Below are 25,969 nucleotides of genomic sequence, written 5' to 3' on the forward strand. Positions count from 1 at the left end.
AAGATCTAAGCCTAAGGCAAATCTGATTCGCATATAAAGCAAAAAATAAAAATATGTTCGGGGAGAAGCTTATTTCTTGCCTTCCGGAGCTTCATATAGCCACTCAGGTCTCCAGCTCTACCTTTGTCAAGGTTCCTTTCCATTCTTATTTTGTATCGGTTGAAACCACTCCAGAGAATATGTCCCTAAAATCCACTGTCTTTTCTAATTTTCTCATCCAGGATTGTCAACTAATTTCCCTTTTAAAGACCCACTAACTCCTGAGACAAAAAATTAATTGTGTGTCAAGGAACACCATGAATATTTGGTATTTGAAACCTTTTTTTTTTTTTTTTGAGAGGGAGTCTTGCTCTGTCGCCCAGGCTGGAGTGCAGTGGCCGGATCTCAGCTCACTGCAAGCTCCGCCTCCCAGGTTCACGCCACTCTCCTGCCTCAGCCTCCCGAGTAGCTGGGACTACAGGCGCCTGCCACCACGCCCAGCTAATTTTTTTGTATTTTTAGTAGAGACGGGTTTCACTGTGTTAACCAGGATGGTCTCGATTTCCTGACCTCGTGATCCACCCACCTCAGCCTTCCAAAGTGCTGGGATTACAGGCATAAACCTCTGCGCCTGGCAGGTATTTGAAATCTTAAACTGATAATTCAGAGAGTTTCTCATAGTAGATACTGAATAACTGCTTTAATGAATGATTTATTGATGGGCTGATAAAACATGTAACCCCTTGCAACTCCAAGTGCTGTCTGAGGACCTGGGAGCTTGTTAGAAAAGCAGAATCTCAGGTCCTACCCCAGACCAACTAAATGAGAATCCATGCTCTAGCCGGATGCTCAGGTGTTTCTTATACATACTGAAGTGTTAGCACTAACCTAACATCTTGTTAAGTAAGATCCTTCTAACTTCCAGGAAACAGAGGGTTCCAGAAGGGAAACGAAAGTGCCAAGCACCATCCAGCTCTTTATATATTTATCATGTAACCATCACATATTTCTATGAGGCAGATGTTGATGTACCTGTCTGCCAGGTGTTGAAGCTACAACTCAAAGAGGAAAAATATTCTTGGCCAGTCATAGTGGCTGATGCCTGTAATCTCAATATTTTGGGAGACCAAGGCAGGAGGATCACTTGAGGGCAGGAGTTCGAGACCAGCCTGAGCAACTTCGCGAGCCCTTGTCTCTATAAAAAAATTTTAAAAATTAGCTGGGTGTGGTGGCATGTCTCTGTAGTCCTAGCTACTCAAGAGGCTAAGACGGGAGGATCACTTGAGCCCAGAAGTTCAAGGCTGCAGTGAGCTATGATTGCACCATTACACTCCTGCCTGGACAACAGAGCAAGGCTCTATCTCAACATTTTTAAAGGTATCCTTCTCAAGACCACACATTTAATAACTGATACAGCCAAGATTAGAATTTGAAGTTACTCTAGAACTGAAGCATTTTTATTCCATGCCAAGCTTTTTTTCAATACAAAAGAAATAGAAGTAGAAATACACCAGCCATTCTCCAGTTGGCCATGTTAATTTCAAAGGCATTGGATTAAGAAGTATTTGTCACATGTTCCAGTCAAATGGGATATTTCTGTTAGTGACTAGGGGTTAGATTCAAGTAATTTTTGGTATAGTCGACCTGTAAACAATCTTTATACTTGCTTCAGGTAACTCAAATTTCATGGAATTCAAGAGAAAATAATTTTATTAAAGATGGTGGTTCTTGGTTCTGAATTAATTTGAAGGTATATGTGAGCTTGTCCCTGCTGCAGATACTCTAAACCTCTGAGGAATGTGTTTTTCCACATGTGAAAATGGTCGTGTGAAAACCACTCAGGATAATGACCAACATACCACAGAACACAGAAGTTGTCAGTTTCCTCTGTTTCAGGCAAGAACATTTCTTCTCATCTGCCTTCATATGAGACTAGTGCTGTGGAATCCTCTTTTTTTTTTTTTTTTTTTGAAACAGAGCCTCACTCTATCGCCCATGCTGGAATGCAGTGGCGCACTCTCGGCTCACTGCAACCTCCACCTCCCAGGTTCAAGCAATTCTCATGTTTCAACCTCCCAAGTAGCTGGGATTACAAGCACGGGCCACCATGCCCAGCTAATTTTTTGTATATTTAGTAGAGACAGGATTTCGTCATGTTGGCCAGGCTGCTCTTGAACTCCTGACCTCAGGCAGTCCTCCCACCTCAGCCTCCCAAAGTGCTAGGATTGCAGGCATGAGCCACTGCACCTGGCCAAATCCTCCTTGAAGGGAATGGTGTGTTTCTTCATACTCATCAACTTTATACCTTTGATATTCTCCTAATTGGCTACCTCTTTATACCTTACTTTTGAATCCCATCAGGATTTTCTAGCATCAACTAGACTGAAATGAAAATTCAAAGCCATTCATTTCCTTATTCTGCTGACCTTAGATTTACCTGGGGTTACTGGAGTTTTACAAGGTTGTCCTTAAATTTGGGCTCCGGTCATTTATATCCTCTGTCTCTCCTGGCAGTCTCCTCTGTTTGCATGATAGTTTGCTTTAGGACCTCTTTTACTTTTATTATTTAACATGGAATAGGGAAGAAGTTTTGCACATAGATGAATTAGGCAGCTGCCTAAATGAATCATTTTGAGGGCACTGAACAACCTGTGCCATCCAAATAATTCTCACTTAGATTCCTCAGTGGCTGAACTATTTCAGTCATTAGGAAAACCCATTCATTCGAGTGGTGAGGGCAGTGTGGGAAAATGGGAAAGTGGGAAAGCATGGGTTCTGGACTAAAAAAGAGGTGGGGTTTGAATAGTGACCTGGCCATTTCTTAGCTGTGCAACCTTGGGCAGTTACCTGACCTCCCCCTCCCCCTCTAAAACTGTGGAGAAGGGAATACTTTCTCCACAGGAGTGCAGTGATGAGATATAGGAGGCCATATATCTTTCTCATTCCCATGGTCCATTTATTAAGATACTATCCATTCACACTTAGTTATTAGTAACTTCCTAGGTCCAATTTCCTTTTGAGAGAAGGGACCTGAAGCGACAAAAACCTCTGGCTCCTTGGGGGAAGAAGAGAGAGGGTGAATAGGAAGTAGAGTAGGTCCCAGAGGGAGGATTAGAGACACAAAGACCACTCTGCCTGAGCTCAGCCTTGAAAACTGTAGCTCTCCCCATTTCTAAGATGAAGAAAATGAGGCCCAAGGAAGTTAAAGGATTTGCTTATGATCATTTAACAGCCACACCTGAAACCTTCGTCCACCTATTCAATGTGTTGTCTCTGTGGGACCTGGAGGCTTGTTCATGCCTATGGAATTATCTGTTAAGAGTTCATGGGGCCTGGCACGGTGGCTCCTGTCTGTAATCCTAGCACTTTGGGAGGCTAAGGCAGGCGGATCACCTGAGGTCAGGAGTAGTTCAAGACCAGGCTGGCCAACATGATGAAACCACATCTCTAAAAATACAAAACCTCATCTACTAAAAATACAAAAATTAGCCGGGCATGATGGTAGGCACCTGTAATCCCAGCTACTTGGGAGACTGAGGCAGGAGAATCTCTTGGGCCCAGGAGGCAGAAGTTGCAGTGAGCTGAGATCGTGCGACTGCACTCTAGTCTGGGCTACAGAGCAAGACATCATCTCAAAAAAAAAAAAAGAAAGTCAGAAAGGAAGACTGCACTCTAGCCTGGGTGACAGAGCGAGACTCCATCTCAAAGAATGAATAAATAAATAGATAAATGAATAAATAAATAAATAAAGTTCCTGGAAGTGCATTTGCATGAATGACCAAAAAGCTGACAAATAGTGATTTCTTTCCTTTCACTCATATTTGGTCCCTGTCATATTCTCGGTGCCAAGCGCCTTTGTTCTGGGAGTCAGATCCCAAAGACTTCCTTCCCTTGTCTGCAGATTTTTCAGATATGAGTTGGAGCACGTGGACTATTTCACTAAAGCACAAGGGAGCTGCCTCTCTTGAGCATTTCAAAGATGTTCTTAAATCTGTCTTGTTCCTTAAATGTTATTTCCTTTCCAGAATGAATGAAGAACAGATAGCTACTGTCTGCCTGTCAGTTCTGAGAGCTCTCTCCTACCTTCATAACCAAGGAGTGATTCACAGGGACATAAAAAGTGACTCCATCCTCCTGACAAGTGATGGCCGGGTAAGATGTTCATGCTTGGCCCCTTCATAGTTTTTCTTGTCACTCTGTCATGGGCATAATTTTTTAGAAACAATTTTTATAACTCTAATTTTTCTGAGTCACAAGTCACCCACTTCTCTTCCCAGAAGGTTTACAAAAAAGAAATTACCATCCCTTCCTCTGTGTCACCTTGTTAGTCAGAATTGCCTGACTTTGATGGATAATTTGCCTCCTTAACAATGAGTATAGGAAGTAATGGAAACTATGGCTATTTCTTTTCCTTTCTGCCACATCCGTTTTTGTTGGAGGAGAAGAGCTGACTCTTCTAGGGGTGCATCCAGCCTATTCACATGAATACATGTGTCCACAGTACCTTCCAGAGCCCCTGCAGGTAACAGATGATCAACTCCACTTGGGTAATTTGAGGATGGTGTAATAAAGAACAGTTTACAAAAGCGTAGGCAGGTATAGAAAAATCATAAGGAATAGTGTATGAGAATTAGTGCAGTACTTTATTTATATATATATATATATAATTATTTTATTTATTTATTTAAATTTTACTTTAAGTTCCGGGATACATGTGCAGAATGTGCAGGTTGGTTACATAGCTGTAAGTGTGCCATGGTGCTTTAGAATGGAACATTACTCCTACTACTCCATGCCCGAAGCGGTGAGGCGAGGTCCTGACTACTAGAATCTGGAAATGGAGATTGCTGTAGATTTCGGGGCTGCCTGGCTGGATCTCTGATCTTTGGTAGAAGCCAAACCAAGATGAACCTGCAGGATGAGAGCTGAAAGAATAAATCCTCCAACCTCACTCTTCTTCCTTCTAGTTTCCTACTGATGCTCCCTGTTGACTGAAATCAGCTAGGAGCCAAAATGCAGTCAATATAGGTTAGTTTCCTAAGGCTTAGACGAGGGAGGAAAATGGATCCAGAAGGACAAACAGCAGATATTTATCACACTGGCATACCTCAAGGTCCAGATTTCTGTATTTCACATCACCGCAACCTGCACAAGGGATTCTGCTGAAACTCATCAGCCACCCCAGGGCAGAGAGCATGGAATATAACAGCCAAGGAAATAACCAGTTTACATTCCAAGGAAGCCTTAGTTAAATGTAAGAGTTTCAAAGCATAGCTCTATACCATTAGGCTCTTTTGAGTCCCCTGAAACTCCCACCGGAGGCAGTGGCCTTGGCATGAATGGAGCCAACCATTCCTTTGATGTTCCTCTCTTTTACACCCAGCAACCCCTGCCATATGGAAAATGTTTATGTCACATCAGAAATTGCTCAGGAATGATCAGAGGGCAGTCAGAAGAAACTAACTAAGCACTTTGGGTTTTCTTTCTTGTTGTTTTAAAAAGATTGTAACTATTATTGTAGAAAATTTAGTAAACTAAGAAAAGTATAGAGGATAAAACAATGATCACTCCTAATCCCATTACCTATTTTTCCCATATTTCCATGTACCTGTATATACAATTTGCAAACTTGGGATTGTATTTAATGGGGAGTTTTAAGACTTGCTTTTTGCATTGCTCTAACCATTGCAGTGCTTCTCTTAAGAAAGAAGGGTACAGTAGCATGTATAATTCAGGTTTTGCTACATCCACTCAAAGTGACTTAAAACAATCACTATTTATTTGCTCACAAATCTGTAAGCCACCATTTGGGCTGACTCTACTGGGATGACTCGTCTCTGCACCAGCTCATCTCTGCATCATGTGACATCAGCTGAGCTCTCTCTTGCATTGTGATCAGCCTATGGTGACGGCCTTACTCATTTGCTTGGCAGTCAGCTGGCTCTCAGCAGGGACAGTGGAGGTAACAGGGCCAAGTATCACTCATCTCCCAGAGTCACCTCGACTTATTCAAATGGTACCTGTGGCAAAGTTCCCAAGGGCACCAAAAAAGGGAAACCCTGATGTGTAGGCCCTTTTAAATCCTCTGCTTATATTATATTTACTGAATATCCAAGACCAGACTCAAGGGGCGGGGATATAGACTCTCCCTCTTGATAGGAGAAGATGCAAAGTCACATTGCACAGGGATGTGGATATAGGGAGAAGACTGTGTATGCATTTTTTCTCAGTCTCCCATATGAGTGGGGCAACTATGAGAAAAGATCAAGAATCCTCCCTGGCCAGACTCAGGAAAGCTCCTACGCAAGGCTCCACGGTGTCAGAATGCAATTTGCAAAGCATTAAACTGGTCTACCAGAGCAATTTCAAGCCAGACTTTCTTTCCTTGTTTCTAGAAATTTATGTTACAGGCTTCCTTGCTGTAAGAACATATCCAGTACCAAAATGCGAGTAAGATACGAAGTCATTGTTTAATCAACTTACTTAAAGATCTCCCCTCCCGTCAATGTGCAAGATTCTTAAATCATTCAGTTGTCATTCTCAAGAGCAGAACCTTTGTCTCGAACACCTCCTGCACCTTTGTCTCGAACACCTCCAGCAAAGAGCTCACATAAATAGACACATTGTAGGTGCTTTTAGTCCTTATTGGTTTGTTCCCTCATTCATTTACTGAATATTTGCTGAATGTCTACTACGTGTAACAGACAGTTCTAAATCTTAGGGATGAACAAAGCAAAACCACTTCCTCTAGTAAGCTTATTTGTGGGCTGGGAATGTGATAATAAACAAATAGATAAATAAACAAACAAAATCCCCACCAAACAAGGGTTGATAAGTACTAAGTGTCCTAAGATTAATTTAGGCATAGTAAGGAGAATGGGGAGTGATGGGAGTGGCGGGGCTCTTTTATGGAGGCTGATCAGAAGATCCCTCTGATGTGGTGGCATTACAGCAGACACATGGGGGACTAGATCCTGTGGCTGCCAGAAACAGGAGCATTCCAGACAGAGGAAGCAACAGCATGTTGAGTGGATCTTGTGCCTCTTGGCCATTTTGTCCAGAGTTTACCCATTCATGTTCAGAACAGTGCATCATATTGAGTCCAGTGGTTTCTCCAGTGTCTGTAGGAAAAGGAAACTTTTCTTTTAAAAGAGAGCAGAAATGGAGTATGGCTACGCCAAGAAAAGGCTGCAAGTACGTTTTTATGCTAGTCTATTAGTGTACAACTTTATATAGTAGAGAAGACTTTTTCAATTATCTATTGCTATTATAACAAAGCATCTCAACATTTAGAGTCTTAAGTCAACAGTCACTTTAGCATTGTCTCTTATAGATCCAAGAGTTGGCTAAACTCAGGAAAACAGTGCTGCTCTGACTTGTGGTTATGCCTGGGGCCAGAGTCATCTGGAAGTTATCCTCACTCACATGTCAGGTAGTCAGTCCAGGCAGGCCAGTGGGAGCTGTTACCAGAACACTTACAACGTGGCCTCCCCATGTGGCTTGAGCCTCCTCATGGCATGGCAGTGGGTTCCAAGAGTGTGTCCCAAGAAAACGAGGTGGAAGTGCATGACATTTCTATAACCTAGCCTCAGAATCATATGGCATCACTTTCACCATGGTCACAAGCCCTTCCAGATTCAGCGAGGAGGAGTATAGAGTCCTCCTCAGTGTGAGAAAAATTAAGTCATATTGTAAGAAGAGCTCATGGGATGGGCAAAATTATTGTTGGCAATTTTGGAAAATACTGTCTGCCACACAAGATTTATTGGGTTCTCTTTAATTGGGTTTGGAGATGTTCAACATCATTAGCCTTTGAGAAATGCAAATTAAAACTACAATGAGCTATCACTGCACACATATAAGAATGACAAAATGAAAAATAGTGATAACAACACTCATTCATACACTGCTCATAGGAATTTTAAATGGCACAGCCACTCAGGAAAATACTTTGGCATTTCTTTTTCAAAATTAAAAATGAACTTACCATACAACCAGCACTTGCACTCTGAGGCATTTATCCAGAGAAATGGAAACTTATTTTCCCACAGAAACGTGTACACAAATATTTATAACAGTTTTCTTTGTATTAGCTCCAAAGTGGAAACTACCTAAATGTCCTTCAAAGGGCAAACGGTTAAACAAACAGTATTAATATATCATGGAATACCACTCAACAATAAAAACAAACAATTGATACACACAAGAACTTGGATGAACCTCAGGGAAATTATATTGAGTGAGAAAACACCAATCTCAAAAGGAAACACGCTATAAGATTCCATATATATATATATGTATTCATGAAATAACATAATTCTAGAAATGCACAGCAGATGAATGGTTGGCAGGGATTCAGGGTTGTGGGAATGTGTCTATAAAGAATAGCAACAGGGAGTCCTATGCTGATGGTACAGTTGGGTATATTGATTTATAGTAGGTTGGTGCAAAAGCAATTGTCATTACTTTTAATGGCAAAAACCACAATGACTTTTGCACTGTTCTACACAGTCTCCCAGACTTTCTCAGCAAGATCAAGTTCTAGTTGCCCACCATAATAACTCTTCAGGTAACTAGCCTCCTCTTGGTTAGTTGACTAGTTGGCAACACGTGATAAAATTTCTGAGTATACTTATATACACTACACACACAATGAGTTCATTTGTAACTGATGAAATTTGAATAAGTTCTATAAATTGTACCTAATCAATTTATTGGTGTTGATATTGTACGGTAGCCATGTAAGATGCTAATGCTAGGGAGAGATGGGTGCACATTGCCACTTCCTGTGGATTTATCATTATTTAAAAATTAAAAAAGTTGGCTGGGCGTGGTGGCTCACATCTGTAATCCCAGCACTTTGGGAGGCTAAGACAAGAGGAATGCTTGAGCCCAGGAGTTCAAGACCAACCTGGGAAACATATTGAAGTCCCATCTCATCTCTACAAGAAAACTAAAAAACTAGCTGGATGTGGTGGCACTTATCTGTAGTCCTAGCTACTTTGGAGGCTGAGGCAGGAGGATTCCTTGGGCCCTAGAGTTTGAGGCTGCAGTGAGCCAAAAGATCATTCCACTGCACTCCAGCCTGAGTGACAAAGTGAACCCTGTCTCCAAAAAAAAAATTAAAAATTTTTAAAAATTTTTAAAAGTTAGGAAAAATGACTGAGAATTGCTTGGGTTTAAAAGAATGAATACTTTCTGTCCTCTCGAAAGACTAGACAAATTATCTTCTATCAAGTAAAAGTAAATCATTCAATTATTATCTATGACATAAATAATATCTAACGAGTCACTAATTTGTGTTAAGAAGGGAGAATGTGGTGTTTGGGATTTGAAAGAGGAAAATAAATATATTTCATAGAGTGGCTTAGGAATTAATAATGTAATTTGTGTAAAACCTTCAGAAGTATACCAGGTACAAGGTAGATGCTAAGTCAGAAGGCATTTCTTCTGCTCTTGTAATTAAGTGTTGTGTAGAATCATCATGACCTTTCCTTGGCCTAGGGCCAACATTTGATAAATGAATTACTTAGGGGCCAGTAAGCAGTGAGTGACTGACTTTCGACAGATTCATTGGCCGGAATGCAAACCCATGACCTACTAAGTCCAATAAGTTTATGGAAAAGAGACACACACAAGTGGTCTTTATGATCTCTTTTTCTTTTTACTATAAATTGATTGCCACAAATCAAAACTTGGAATATGTCATATAAAATTTCAGATTCCTGTCTTCCTTGAAAAATCAAAGGGTCTGGCAACACTGTGCCTGGATTCACACGCGGTGATAAGGGAAGTGGTATAAGGAGGGTGAGTTGTACCATAGCAAATGACGTTGGTACCCCGCCCAGATCTTCCTGGAACTTCCTATTTCAGCGATCATTAGCTTCACCTCCAAATACCACCATCTGCATCTTTATGCCTGAAGACATTTTCTGGCCACTGTTATCTGCTTTTTCCATAAAGTTCTCAAACTTTACTGAGCATCAGAACCTGCTGGAAAGCTTGGCAAGAAACAGATTCCTGGGCCCCACCCCCAGAGATTCTGGTTCACTCAGGCTACGTTGTACCCAGGAAGCTGCATTCTAACAGGCTCTCAGGTGAGGCTGATGCTACACACGTTGTACATTGAGTGCCATTGCCTCATAAGGAAGCACCCAGAAACCAGGCACACAAGCAGCCCTCTTTTGCATTAGCCAAGACCCTAGAGCAGACACAGAATTCTTTAGAGTGCATGCAATTACAGAGCAAGGGTTTTTACATTCTGTCTTTAAACCTGTAGCTGCCCTGTGGATAGACTCTCTTTTGCCCACCCTCCCTCCCAACCCTCCACCATTCTTTTGTGGGGACCCTGACTCCTGGCCAGGACACATGAGAGATGGATAGAATCTCACATTTAAATAACAGCTTTGTCTGAGCTCTCAACTAAAGTTCCTTGTGTGGTCCTTGTGTAACAAGCTACATTTTCTCCTTTTAGGGGGCGGACAACATACTAGCGGTAGTTCCTTAGCCTAACTGCATTAGTGAGATGAAGGTGGTTTCCTAAGCAGCCCAGTTGCACAATTCTACCCAAAGTAAGGCTCAGCTTAGCATCTATGTGATTTGCTTTTAAGATCTGCCTACAGTGCTTTATTATACTCATTACTTGAGTTCTCATTATCTACTTGCAGATTTATTTGGACAAATGTTGTGTGCAATTATGTTCTTTTAGAAAATTGTCCCTTTTATGTACTTGGATGAGTAAAGAATCATGCAAAAGCACTTATACTCCTACAGCAGAAGAACAGGCCTCACTTTCAAGTGTCGAGTTTCAATTGCTCATCTCACATTTTGTCAGGGAGATGGTTATTAGGATGCCAGATTTTGAGGGGTTTGGATATTTTTTAAGTCAGCAAAGAGAAACCCACACTAGAGATATTGAAATTTAAAACTGCCAATAGCAAAATGCTGATACATTCACCTCTGTAACCATTCCGGTTTCTTAAATTTATAGGCAAACAAAATTGATTGGAACGTTTGTTCCTCCTCTACTCTCTGTGTATTGGGGTTGCAAATTTACTCACACTCTAGTTTTGGAAATACACACACACACACACACCCCACAATTATAGTTTCTATGTTTCCTAAAACTAACCCAGACTTCTTCACAGAGTCCTACTGGCTAGATTCTTTTCAAAAATATCTATTTTAATTCAATGCGTTAAATTTAGTTGGCTTGAATAATTTGAACATTGTCTATCAAAGTTCAACTACATTATTGCGAAGTATAAATGATACCTTTATAAACTCAGTCTTTCAGATTTAACCACCACCTAATCCCTCCTCTCCTCTCCACCATCACTTATTCCCAGGATGGAACGCGGGTGAAGGAGAGACAAGCATGGCTCATGGAACCTCAGGGTGAAGGAGATAAGAAGCATCTTCTTGTCCTTTCTTCTCCCTGCCTTGCTGTCACTGGACTCTCCTGCTACCTGGACTGGTGACCAGGTAGCACGATTGACTGGTCCTATCTGGGCTGTCCAGGGGCACGCCTCTGCTCTACTTCACAGTCACAACCTCTTCACTCACGGGTTGAAAGGTGCCCTACAGGCTGCCTCCTTGTCCCAACCACAGGCTTGTGCCAGACCCTTCCCATTCCCTCACTGAGATTTGGAGGAACCTCTGAACCCCTGCACATCCCACACAGGCCATGGAAGCCAGTAGCACTGCCGCAAGCTCATGTCCACCCACACTATTGTACCGTGTCTCCATGGAGTACATTTTACATGCTGATATAAAATGAAACAGTATCTGAGACAGGTGTCAATCAATTTAGAAGTTTATTTTGCCAAGGTTAAGAACATGTCCAGAAGAAAAAAAAAAAAACAAAAACATGGATTCATAGAAACTGTCTGTGGTCTGTGCCTTTCTCCAAAGATGAATTTGAGGGAAAAGGGAAACGTGGACTGGAGGGGAAAGAGGGAGGGTATGGTCATCCACTTGTTGCAAGAGAAAAGGAGCAGGTAGGAGAACTGTCAATTATGTATTGATCTCATGCTCAGCAAATTGGCACTTTACAGAATATAATGTGAACATAGAGTCACTACCTGTGAAGATATTTACAATATGACCTGTAGCTGTCTACTTAGAAACAAAACAGAAGTCCTGCAGCTTCTTGCAGGACTCAGCTTTTAGTTTAATTTTTCCTCTTGGCAGAGTGAACTGGGGTCCTGAGTTTTTAATTTTCCTTTCACACTGGGTGTGGCCAAGGCTGTTGTTCAGTCAGTTTTACTAGCAGGTCTACACCCGTTTTTTAAATATTGCAAGCTTTTCGTGCTAATTGTTGACAGCCACTGCTTTAAGTCCTTAGACTATCCCCCATTACTCCAGCCCCTTCCCAAGACCCTCCTCACCTCATTAAAAATGGTAATCCTTCCCAGGGTAACTCTAGGACTTTGCTTGACTTTCTATCTAGGTTCCAATTAGCCTACCTTAATCTGGTTATTGAATATTTTGAATATCACCTCTGAACCCATGCTTGTGGGGCTTCTCCTCTCCCTTATTTGTATGGGAATGTATGCAACACAGGTATTTCCAAAGCCCACCACCATCTGCTTGGAGTGAAGAAAAGTGATATATCATAAGGAGGTCAGGACCTGACATAGTCAACATCACTCCTCTTTCTCCCCTTCTGTAAATTATCGCAGACTACAAGGGGTGGACTGTAGTATTTTTACTTCTATGCATTATCAACTCCTCTTATAATAGGGCACCAAGGATTATGAACCAGGTATCATGACCACGAGACCCTCTTTTTTCATACACATGTGGAATTCTATGATCTGAGTCCTCTGGGATTGATTCTTGATAAGAAATTGTGAATATCACCTCTCTACTAAACTAGCTTTCTCTAGCATTTCTTCACGAAAAATCTAATCCCTTCCAATTCAAATCATACCACCATTGGTCCAAATCACTGGCCTTAAGACAATTAGTGAGAATATCATGAACAAGGAAATGAAAAAAAATCACATTAATAATTTCCAAAATGGCCGGGCGCGGTGGCTCACGCCTGTAATCCCAGCACTTTGGGAGGCTGAGACGGGCGGATCACGAGGTCAGGAGATCGAGACCATCCTGGCTAATACGGTGAAACCCCGTCTCTACTAAAAAAATACAAAAAAACTAGTGGGGCGAGGTGACGGCGCCTGTAGTCCCAGCTACTCGGGAGGCTGAGGCAGGAGAATGGCGTAGACCCGGGAGGCGGAGCTTGCAGTGAACCAAGATCGCGCCACTGCACTCCAGCCTGGGCGACAGAGCGAGACTCCATCTCAAAAAAATAAAATAAAATAAAATTATTTCCAAAATGTTACTTTCATTTAATCTGTGTTCCAACTTTGATTCTAAGGAAAGCTATCTTCAGTATGCTTCAGATGTTTTCAGAAAGAGCTTCAGTGTGTCTTCTGTCACCTGGTGTACTACTATGTACATGTGTCAATATAAAATAAATCTAGTAGCATGTGTTTTCTGAGTTTCTACTGTTTGTTTGCCCAGCTCTTAAGGAACACAGTAAGGCTCTGCAATCAGAAAGCAGAGTTGTTGTCCCCAAGGAATGTCATCTCTAGCTAGAGGCGGAAAATCAGCACCAGAAAACAGTTCAGGATTGAGTGCATGCCAAATTCTCTGAATTTGGAAAGGAGAGAGATCAACATGGGCTCCTGAGAAGAGTTCTGGAGAATGTTAGAGTTGATAAAGCCCTTGATGTATGCCTGAGAGTTGAATATGCAAGAAAAAACCATCAACGAAAACTCAGAGTTGGGAATGAACCATAAGGTGACCACCTCTTTCTGATTTGCACAGAACTTTCCGGGTTTTAGCACTGGAAATCCTACATTCTAGGAACAGCTCTGGTCCCTAAGAATGGTTTTACTGTGTGCAGAAAGCCATGAGGAATGAGGTTGGCTATGTGAAAAGGCACCAGATTACAGAGGACTTTAAAAGCTGTTCAGGTGGACTGTAGTATGTTTAGCTCAGAGTAGGAAGACAGTGTGGTGAAAATGTTAAGGCTTTTGTCAGAATGCTAAAGAGATTAGACTCTGTGCAAACAAATGCCCCTTCATCCCCACCTGTCCGTGTGACCTCCTTCCTCTTCTGTTTCTTGGCCGAACTGTAACTGTGATCTCCTATGACTCAAGCTATAATGTGTACACCAATGGCCTGGGGATCTTGTTAAAGTGGAAACTGTGACTTCAGCAGGTTTGTGATGGGGCCTGAGGTTCTGCAAATCTAACAAGCTCCCAGGTGACATTGCAGCTGCTGCTATTGATGAAGATGATGCTTTAAATAGCAAGACCCTGGATCCCGTCCCATCACTCCTACAGGGATGCTTTAAAAACCCTACCATCAGTTTCCCTCACTCTCTCCTCTTTCTTCAACATCTACCACTCCAGTAACTCCCTTCTTTCAGCCTGTAACTTTGCTCTTCAGTACAGAGTGGTGATTAAATTCCTGAATCCTGGCTCTTTCCGTTACTAGCTCTGTAGCTCCTTGGCAAAGTGGCCTAAGCACTTCTGTGTTTTGGCTTACTTCTCTGGAAAATTGAGATAATAATATTTCCTACCTTGTTAGTTTCTTGGGAGCAGTCAAATGAGATAATACATGTAAAGTGTTTATAGTGTTACCTGGCAGGTAGTAAGAGCTCAGTGAGTGTATTCATTTCCCAGGACTGCTATAACAAATTGCTACCAATTGAGTAGCATTTTCTTCTCTCTGCATGAAATGTATTCTCAAGGTTCAAGAGTCCAGAGGTCCAAAATCAAGATGCGGGCAGTGTTGATTCCTTCTGGAGGCTCTGAGGAAGAAGCTTTATATACATTTCTCCTGGTTTCTGGTGGTTGTGGCAATCCTCAGTGTTGCTTGGCTTGTAAACTCATCCCTCCAGTCTCTGCTTTACCTTCACATGGTCTTCTTATCTATGTGTCTGTGTGTCCTCTCCTATTTCTATATCAGTCTTGGGATTTAGGGCCTGTCCCCAATCCAGTATGACCTCACCTTCACTAATTAGACCTGCAAAGACTCTTTTCCAAATAAGATCACATTCTGTGGTTTGATTGGGTGTGAATTCTGGGAGACATTCAACCCACTCTAGAAAATAGTGATAATTATCATTGTCGTCATTATCATATTCACCACATTTATAACTGCTGGATATCTTCTATCTGTAAAATACATCTCATTTCTTGAAAAGCAGTCCGACTGAGATCTACCTGACTACTCTCTGTATTCCACCCCGACTCAACCTGAAACTAGAGGCTACTAGGGATGCCCTCATTGCCGAGCACAACAGTGACTCTCAGTTCTTACCTGGTTTCATCCCCCTGTTGTGTCCTAGCTGCTGCTATCCCCACCTTGGCTTTCCTAATTTATTCTCCATTGTTTCTGATTTCTTGATGTCTTTCTCTTCAGTCTCCAGTAATGCTTCAATTTCAGTCACCCCGGGTGCCCAGTATTTCATATTTGACTGTCTTGTTTTCTCATGCTATGGCCCTTCAAGGGTTTGACTACCACTCATATCCCAAGGACCCTCTCTCATCCGTGCCCTAGTGATGGTGTTGCCCAGATCTTGATAGTAGGTCAAACCTCATCACATGATAAACCTAAAGCATGTACATTTCACTCTATGTAAAATTTTAAACTGTTAAAAAAACACACACACATTGAACTCCAGTTAATGCTCAATTAGGAGTGAGGTGTACTGCTGTCAGCAATTCAGTTTGAAATGCATCAAAAATTAGATGATTAGATGGATGAATAGAGAGATAGGTGTATGATAAAGCCCACACAGAAAAACATTAATAATTATAAAATCTACTCATGCATATAGGGATGTTCACTCTGTAATTCTTTCAGCTTTGCTGTATGTTTGGAAATTACCGTAATAACATGTGTGGCGGGGGGAATCTTGCCTTTGGTTCAGAACTCCCTGCTGAATCCTGATCTTTATAATATATTAATGCACTTGTTCTTCATTTGCAGAGGCCTCTTTCACTTCTTATGATTGAGGCTCATCAATTCATGCAACAATTTTGATTTTGAAAACCTATCATGGGCCAAGCACTATCGTGGGTCCTGAAGCTACAAAGATAGTTTTTTTTTAAAACTCTAACCAGGAAGACTTGGAGCGAGATGGAGAGAAGGGTCAAGGATGATTTTCATGGATAGATGTTGGTGGATGTTGGTGTCATTCACTAGAACAGGATTGATGGAAAAGGGGTCAGGTTTTGGAGCAGAGAGAGATTCTGAGTTTGGAAGTACTTGTGGTCATCCATATAGAAATATATACTAGTTGGAAATACAGGTTTTGAATGGAGGAGAGAGGTCTGAACTAAGCATAGAAAGAAAAAGAGTATCCAGTAAGAGAATCTAAGAAGAGAAGATGTGAGAGAGGAAACCAGAACCCTAGGGAACCCTAATATTTAAGAGGCGGATGGCAGAGGTAGAGCCAGGGAAAAGAAAGGTTGAAAGAGTAAGTTCAGGGAGGTGTGAAGAGAATTAAGAGAGAATTCATACCTTGGAGACTGTACTATGGATTTTAAAAAATTTTTTAACTTCAAATGGTCATTCTGAACCATTGTTTCCTTTTGTGTTCTATTATCACCAACAACTCTAAGTGGCTCTTTGATATCTCTTTCATAAGGCTGTTTGAAGTTCAGACCAGGTCATCATGATTAGAAATTATGGCTTCCAGAAATAAACTGAATCCTGGTCATCTAGAATTCATAAACCAGCAGGGTGCCTAACTGTGCAGTATGTTCTTAAGAGTACATGAGCTCTGGGAAAGAAATTTCCAAGTCTTTTTTTCTCCTTGATGATATCTAAGGTAAATAACATGTATATACACTGAGCCCTTAGGATGACCACCTTAAACCCCTTACAACCAAGTGCTGACACCCAGTTTCTATGCCTGTGTTTCCACTTCCATTGATGTTCACCGTGGTAGCTTCAACTGTCATGGACAAAGTATCAAACCAAAAAGGGAAGGGGATCCAATACTAAAAGTGACATTTCCACATCCTGGATAAACAAAGGCCTTGCAATATTTCAAATATAGAAAAGAGATGGTTCTTTGATTTGCCTCATGGTACATAGAAATCTGAATGTGCTCAACTCAAAGGAAACTAAATGTTATCAGTTTGTTCAAAATTCACATTGAGAATAGCAATTTACATATATGAAAGCATCATCTGTTACATTACGTTAAACTTGTGGGCTTGAGATGTAACAAATTTGTTGTTTGTGGTGTATTTAATTCGTAAAGTTTTTTGTTTTTGTTTCATCATTTTATAGAAGTAATGTAGGCAGTGGGAGTTTAGACATTTGGAAGTTGATCCTGGTGGGCCCAGGAGAACTTTCTCCATTAAAATGGACCATGACTTTCCAATAAAAGGGTCTGACAGTCCCTCCCCTGATATGTCCAAGGCCTGTTGATGAGACTGCTTTGTTTTAAATTTGAAACTCTCTGTGTTTGTATTTTCATGTCTAGCAGACATTGTTTTAAAATTGCTAGTTTGTTGCATTCCTTTCCTTTTCAGATAAAGTTATCTGATTTTGGTTTCTGTGCTCAAGTTTCCAAAGAGGTGCCGAAGAGGAAATCATTGGTTGGCACTCCCTACTGGATGGCCCCTGAGGTGATTTCTAGGCTACCTTATGGGACAGAGGTAAGGGGGTCACAGTCATAGTCAGGAGTGGCAGGACTGGGACAGGCACAGGGTTCTGAGATAGTTGGTGACCACAGGAGATGGTGGCAATGACTTTTGACTCCACATTGGATCCCCACTCACTAGATGAGGCACAGATGTAAGCTGTGGCAGGAGGGAGCCTGGCCACCCCTGGGGTAGACCACTGCAGTATTTATCCAAGGGCTCTTTATTGCAGTCCTACAGTGGACACTGTGGAAAAGTCACTCCAACTGTGATCCCACTCTCAGTAGCAGGCACACACAAAGCAAGGCAATGCAACTTGCAAAGTGGCTGGAGACATGCAGATGACAGGCATGAGGATTCAGAGGAAGGAAAGAGGATCAAAGAAAGTACCACAAAACAGGTGATATTTAAATGAGCAACTGTTTTCAATACAGTTTACATCTCACAGTGAAGGACCTACACAGTGGTTTCTTATAGGAAAAAAATAGTATGTGACTCATTGTCAAAAATATGGCACAATTTCTGTTTCCACTGGAATGAAAATAATCACTCATAATCTTTTAAGGGGTAGGGCCTGGAAGTGTGAAAATGCAGGGTCAGAGGGAGTAGAGGAAGGGCCTTCTTGGGAGGTAATAGCATGCGTGGAAGCTCAGAGGCACATAAGGCTACATACAGGTGGAAGCCAAGGGGTATGCTTCGGCTAGCCATAGTGTTTCCACACTTTGTGGTGTGGATGGTGATTCTGGGAGAAGAGAAGCATGAGAAGACATGGCAATGAACTAAGGACATCAGCATAAGTTACAGCAGAATCTTTCCCTTTCTCTTGTTTGCTTGACCTTGGGTGAGTCCTCAACTTGTTTTTCTCACTGTGGTCCTGAGAGATAAATTCTCAGTGAAGGTCACTGCAAGTGGTAATAATAGCAATACATCCATCAGATAAGAAGTATAAAGAGGCCCTAATGGGGAAGTGAGTGGAACTGGGAGTTTATAGCACAGTGATGGCTCCTCATTGTCCTGACTTCCCATTCTTTACTAATTGCTTGTCATCTCTTCCTTTTCTTTTCTCCAATCCCTGAAAATGCTTTTGTAAAGCGAGGTTTTGTGCATGCTGTTTTGAAATGATAATAAAAGGTAGGGGGAGGAAATCCCCAAGTAGGGGAGAAAAGAACTATTTTAAAATCTAATTAATAAAACATTCAGAATATATTCTGCTTCCTGCAAGGTAGCCCTTTGCAGTTTGTTACAAATATGTCAAAACTTTCTTATTTGTTTATGGTTTAAATACAACCTTCTTCTCCATTTTCATAGCATTAAACTGGAAGATTTTCTCATCTGCCCTAATAGACAGTTAACTACTAAAGTTTACAGAGTAAAAATTAAAGTGCTAAACTTTAAAAGGTTAAGATATTCATTTATGTCTGAAGGGTGGAACCCTCACTGAAGTTGTCCATAAAAGGCAAAGATTGTTAGCAAAAACTCCGTTACCCAGCAGTTTAGCCTATAAATCTGTATTGTAAATGTTGAGAGGTTACAAATACCATATTCATTTGTGAATAAGTATGAACCTCTTGGGTTCTGTGGACGCACTTGATGTTTCAGAATGTTCTCCTTGCCCGAGATAACCAGTGGGATGTGCCCAACAGGTGGACATCTGGTCCCTTGGGATCATGGTGATAGAAATGATCGATGGTGAGCCCCCCTACTTCAACGAGCCTCCCCTCCAGGCGATGCGGAGGATCCGGGACAGTTTACCTCCAAGAGTGAAGGACCTACACAAGGTGAGAAGCAGCAGCTATTGCTGAAGTGCAGAATGGTTTTTGGATTTTTCCATCTCTCTCTGGTTTTTAAGACTGACTTACCACATCCAGCAGGGAGATCCTGGTTTATGGGCATGGGCTTTGGAACTAGTCACTTAGGTTTGAATCTCTGTTCTTCTGTTCTTTTACTGGGCAAGTGACTCAGCCTTTCCTACCCCAAAGTTCTTCATCTATAAAATGGGTTACAATTGTCCTCTATCCCAAAGGGTTGGTTTGAAGAGTAAATCAGGTGCTCTATGCCATACTCATTCATTCAGCATCTATTACATGCTGGGGACATCTAATAGCTTGGGACATCGCCGTGCATGACCCCAGATTTTCTGACTCTGTAGACTCTGCATTCTAATTGGGGAAACAAATAATAAACCACAAACAAACAAATAAAATAATTTCAGAGTATAGTACATACTATGAAAGAAAAACATACTGTGATGTGATGGAGTGTGCAGGAGAAGGGATTGAAAGTTGGTTGTGTGAGTCTGTTTTTACACTACTATAAAGAAATACCCAAGACTGAGTAATTTACAAATAAAAGAGGTTTAATTGACTCACAGTTCCACATGGCTGGAGAGGCCTCAGGATACTTACAATCATGGCAGAAGGCGAAGGGAAAGCAAGGCATGTCTTACATGGTGGCAGGGGAGAGAGAGAGAGCACAGGGGAAATGCCAGACACTTATAAAACTATCAGCTCTCATGAGAATTCTCTCACTATCTTGAGAATAGCATGGGGGAAACTGCCCCCATGACCCAATTACCTTCCACCAAGTCCCTACCTTGACATGTGAGGATTACAATTTGAGATGAGATTTGGGTGGGGACACAGAGCCAAACCATATCACTGATTTAAGCTGAAGAGGGAAGGAAGCCATTTCTAGGGAGGGATCAACAGAGCTGGGACCTGAATAGGAAGAAGGTACAAGCCATGCAAAGATCTTGGAGAAAAAGGTCCCAGGCAGGGGGAGCATCAAGTGGAAAGGCCTTAAGCCAAGAAAGAAGGCCTATATTGCAGAGGAAAGTGAGCAAGGGGAAAAAGGTAGGCCTTGTTGGAGAGATGGGCAGGAGCTAGATTGTACAGGGCAATGAAGGTCATGGTTAATATAATACTTGTAAGAGATTGAGTGGAGTCTTTCCTGTTGTCCAAGGATTGCCAGTTAGGACGAGCTCAGAAAATAATGATGCTTCATCCAAGAATCACCACTGTAGGAGCTGCCAGATTTCCGCAGGACTTGCTCAGAGGAGCATTTCTGTAGGACTACTACTATAAACACTGGCCCCATACACACCTCTCCTCCTATCTATTTTATGACGATAAAAGAGAGTGTGTGGCTGCCTTTTGGAGGAGAATTGTTTGCAATGGTAATATCTCCTCCTTCCTCACCCCTAAATCTTAGGGAAGAGCCCCAGTGGAATCACTCATATAGGTTGTGTGGACCTACAAAAACATAAACAACAACAAAAAAAGACTGAAATTTTTACTAGATTGGACTAAGTTTAAATAATGAAAAGTGGCTGGGCGTGGTGGCTTACGCCTCTAGTCCCAGCACTTTGGGAGGCCGAGGTGGGCGGATCATGAGGTCAGGAGATCGAGACCATCTGGCTAATACGGTGAAACCCCGTCTCTACTAAAAATACAAAAAATTAGCCGGGTGTGGTGGCGGGTGCCTGTAGTCCCAGCTACTCAGGAGGCTGAGGCAGGAGAATGGTGTGAACCTGGGAGGCGGAACTTGCAGTGAGCCAAGATTGTGCCACTGCACTTCACCCTGGGTGACAGAGTGAGACTATGCCTCAAAAAAAAAAAAAATGACTAAAAATATATCATATGAAAATAGTCTCATACCCAATGAGATGAGTGCCAATGTTCTTCAAAACCGTGTACAAGAATAACTTTAATCCTAATGGTTTCAAAAAACTGGAAACCAGCCCAAGGTTGTTTCCCAAAGGGATAAATAATGTGTGGTATAATTGGACAATGAATACTACACAGTAATGTAAAAGATATAACTTTTGCCACACATTGGGGATGAATCTCACAGATACAACGCTGAGTGAAAGAAGCCAGACGGAGAAGAAATCAAATATATGACTCCATTTTGATAAAGTACAAAAGTAAATAAAACTAAGTTATGCTATTAGAAATTAAAATAATGACCATATCTTGATAGGAGTGGAAAGTAAATAGGGGTAAATGTATGTAAAAAATCCATTGAGCCATACGCTTAGTATTTGTGCAGAGGAACTTGAGCATGCTGGCACATGCTTGTACTCCCAGCTACTCAGGAGGCTGAGGTGGGAGGATCACTTGAGCACAGGAGTTTGAGCCTGGGCAACATAGTGAGCCCTCATCTCTAAATACATACATAATGTAAGACATAGCTTTAAAAAGTAAATTACAAGACCTTTAAAGAAAAATAATGAGATGTGTTAGATATCCTTACAAGAGCTTGTTTCTCTTAAAGAAAGGGATTTCACAGAGCCTGTGTGGTTGCAGTTAGAAAAATAAAACGGCTTCCTGTTTTTACTATACTTCATCAAGCATGTGTGACCAGCACCTGCACATACTAAACATTTTGTAATAGCTGCTCTTATCGCTGTGATTGCCACTGTTATTGTATTTAGTAAATAAGTTTTCATTCTTAGTTGATGTATCACTTACACCTATTATTTCAAACTTGAAAAAGGTAAGGAAAAAGTGGAATTTTAAAGGCAAGACCTGCTTTCGCTTTCATAACATCTTTCTCCTTAAGATAACTTTCTGGAATTTGAAGTTGTTGATAGGATGAACGGGGAAAACATTTTGGGGACTGGGTTAGGTGTCTGTGTTAGTCCTCAGATTGGTATCTGTGTGTTTCCACAGGTTTCTTCAGTGCTCCGGGGATTCCTAGACCTGATGTTGGTGAGGGAGCCCTCTCAGAGAGCAACGGCCCAGGAACTCCTCGGACATCCATTCTTAAAACTAGCAGGTCCACCATCTTGCATCGTCCCCCTCATGAGACAATACAGGCATCACTGAGCAGAGGATTCGTGTAGGTGGCAAAGCTAGATGAGGACATGAGAATAATTCAGGAGAATAAAAGGAAACACAGAACATGCAAAAGGCCTGTGCATTCTAGACCAGCCAATTGGTGGGACAGTGTGATGACCGGCAGGGTTCGACAGACCAGGGCATCTTCTTTTGTCTTAAATAGGCATCTCTCCACTGACAGCTGGCGTGGTCATTTGGAGCACGGCTTTAATAAGTCATTAATACATTTTTCAGCCCTTCATCCAGCAAATCAGAAGGACTCAGTACAAACTCCGTTATGATATATCCTAGCCACATGCAGGGTAACATGTAGGATTTTCTATATTGAAAGAATACTTTTCTGGCAAAAAAGAAAGAAAGGAAAACAAAAAGCACTTTTTTCTTAATGGTAGCAGTATAATGTATTTTGCAACGAATTTGTAATTTTTCTGTACGATAGTTTTGATAATTTATAGTACTTTGATGTCATGTAGTCATTGTATCAGTTGAAGTAATACTTGTTTACTAGCAGGAGTTTGAACAAAGCCTTTCCTACTTTTTTATCCCTTTAAGAGAACCAATGATTCTTTAGGAACTTTGAATACTGAATGACTCTCAATCACCGTCAGCTTTAGTAAAATATCTTTCTTATCCTAACAAGTGTCTTATTTGATGGAAGAAGAATTAAGAGTGATGGTGATAGTGTGCACGTTTCATTAATCCAACCAAAAATAATGAAATAAAATTTGAGCCACAGTATACCACTCCTTGGGATAAACCTAAATATTTTTAAAAATCACGTTTTCCATCAACGCCTCTAGTAGCAAACCATTTTTTGCACACCACAATGTTTCCCTCAGTGCCCTTTCTCAAATGGGTACAATGTTCCCTTGTGGCCGAATTTCCCTCCCAGGGAGCAATTTCAGTGCTAGGATCATTGGACTCAGTTCCCAAAATAGAATGTTTCAGTGAGACCATGAGAATTCCAGGCTCACAAAGGGAGAGGAGAGAACAGGGCAAGACGTTTGGTTTCGTTTGTCACCATTTTTAAAACTCTGTATGCTAGCACACCAAACTCTTGTCTGTATTTACCTTTGTACCACAGTATTAATCGCTATTGTTCATGTATCGTGGTGGAAGTCTGAACTGACTCTAGAGGACGAATTAGCAAGAGGGTATTTTACCAGGTATGATCTGACTTCAGTTGTGCCCATGTTATAATGTGTTTCCGACATAGGAGAGTCGTGCTGCTGTCTAGATCTTCTTGAATGTTGATAAAATGAATGACTACTACAATACATTTTGTGTTGCTTGTTGGATGAATTTGCATGTTAATTGTAGGCCAATATAGATTTGCCTTTAAAACTCTGGAAGAGCTACATAGTCATCATTAGTTTCTATTAATTATGCATCAGACAAAAGCCATTTGTTACCAAACTGGAAAAACAGAGGCTTTTCTTAACTATTTCATATACTGTAACAAATATGAATTTAAATTTGTGATAACGCTCTGGTTGCTCTAAGCATAATTAAGAATTTTTGTAATTAATAGGTTGCTAATTATTTATTACTGCTAAAAAGGAAAAAAAGGCATAAAATGACCTTCTACTGATTAGATTTTCAGTTTTCCTTCAAACTGGAAATGCCTCCATAAATAGGATCTATGATTTGCTTCATAAAACACAGCAAATCAATGTTTTATGTAAAATATTAAAGTATTAATATAAATATGTGAGAATAAAAACAATCTAAATCCAGAAAATTGCAGTCCTAAATATTCATGAGACAGATTGTATTAATTTGACCAGGACTATGTAGAAGTAGAAAGAAAAGAAAAAGAAAATCTTTTTTAAACCAGAACAAACATTAAAAACTATTGCAGAAAATAGTGGATTTTGGATTCCAAACATTTTCGACAGTGTAATGGAAATTTTTCTGTAATTTTCTTACCATCAGGTATTTTTTAAAGTTCATTGAGTTTACCAAAAGTTACTGTAGCTTAAAAGGTTTTGTGAGCACTAACTATTGGCAGAAACTGCATTTGCAAATAAAAATAAATGTTTGCCTTTTCCCCATTGTGTTATTGGAAACAGTGATTTCCCAAATTTATTTTCTTGGGTAACCAAGAATGATTTCTTTGTGATATTAGGGAGTGCAAATGAGTTGGTACAAAGTTGTATGTAACATTGTGATGACATGACCTAAAGACAAATATATCCATCCCTAGAGATTGCAAAGAGTGTAAGATGGTGATATCGATACCACTACTGAAAAAAAAAATTACTGAATTCTGGAAGGCCAAGTTCAAGGAAAGCCAGGTTCAGGGCTAAAGACTCTCATTCTACTTCCCTGTTCCAAAGATGCAAAACTGATCTGAGGGATTTTTTTATTATTATTAATTTATTTATTTTTTATACTTTAAGTTCTGGGTGACATGTGCAGTATGTGCAGTTTTGTTATATAAGTATACGTGTCTCGTGGTGGCTTGCTGCACCCATCAACCCATCACCTACAGCAGGTATTTCTTCTAGTGTTATCTCTCCCCTAACCACACACCCCCTCACAGGCCCCAGTGTGTGATGTTCCCCTCCCTATGTCCATGTGTTCTCATTGTTCAACTCCCACTTATGAATGAGAACATACGGTGTTTGGTTTTCTGCTCTTGTGATAGTTTGCTGAGAATGATGGTTTCCAGCTTCATCCATGTCCCTGCAAGGTACATGAACTCATCTTTTTTATGGCTGTGTAGTATTTCATGGTGTATATGTGCCACATTTTCTTTATCCAGTCTATTATTGATGGACATTTGGGTTGGTTCTAAGTCTTTTCTATTGTGAATAATGCCACAATAAACATACATGTGCGTGTGTCTTTATAGTAGAACCTGGATTCAAGAGGGTGTGGTGAGAGCTCTCTAGGAGCCTAGAAGAGAATGTTGGGCTCTTTCCTCCACTTTGGGAGACAAGGAGGATATTAATATTGACCTCATGAAGTTGGGGGGTGGGGGAACTTGTATATAAACAGCCTATTTCCCATCCAGAAATGTTGAAAGGTGAAAACCCTCAGGGAGTAGTCTGAGCTAGCAGGATGAAAAAAAGGTATTGTCTATGGCGTATCAGGGCAGACAAAAGTGGAGGCAACCTCCCCTGGACAGATCTCCTCTGCCTTTACTGGGCATGGAAGAAGACATGGAGTTTCCCTGAGTGTGTTTGATGGGACATGGAGAGGACAGCAGGGAATGTGTCAAACCACTTAACTAAGTAACAGGATGCCCAACCTGCAGAGTGATTTGGAAGAGTGCACCATGGGGGCAACTGAAGGGAGATATGATTGCTTTTCTGCATGGAGACAGGGTCAAGTTGGAGCTGACGCTTACTCTAAAAACCACATATGTCATCTACACAAAGACCACTCCAAAAAGCAGAAGCTGTAGTTTTTAGTGGAACCAAAATGAGACTCAGTCATCTCCCTTTCCTCCAATAGCATCTCCAA

General features: G+C 41.1%; 1 protein-coding gene across 1 annotated transcript in view; it reads left to right on the forward strand.

Moving 5' to 3' along the window:
- The window catches only part of PAK5 (p21 (RAC1) activated kinase 5), a 319,035-nt gene extending 294,487 nt beyond the window's left edge, over window positions 1-24,548 (forward strand). Inside the window, 4 exon segments of the mRNA XM_033185622.1 lie at window positions 4,005-4,131; window positions 17,547-17,672; window positions 19,301-19,435; window positions 22,331-24,548. Of these exon segments, the coding sequence (XP_033041513.1) occupies window positions 4,005-4,131; window positions 17,547-17,672; window positions 19,301-19,435; window positions 22,331-22,486 (544 nt within the window). The 3' untranslated portion in view covers window positions 22,487-24,548.
- Window positions 24,549-25,969: the final 1,421 nt, after the last annotated feature.

Source organism: Trachypithecus francoisi, unplaced genomic scaffold (assembly GCF_009764315.1).
Source record: "Trachypithecus francoisi isolate TF-2019V2 unplaced genomic scaffold, Tfra_2.0 Lachesis_group21, whole genome shotgun sequence".
NCBI lineage: Eukaryota > Metazoa > Chordata > Mammalia > Primates > Cercopithecidae > Trachypithecus > Trachypithecus francoisi.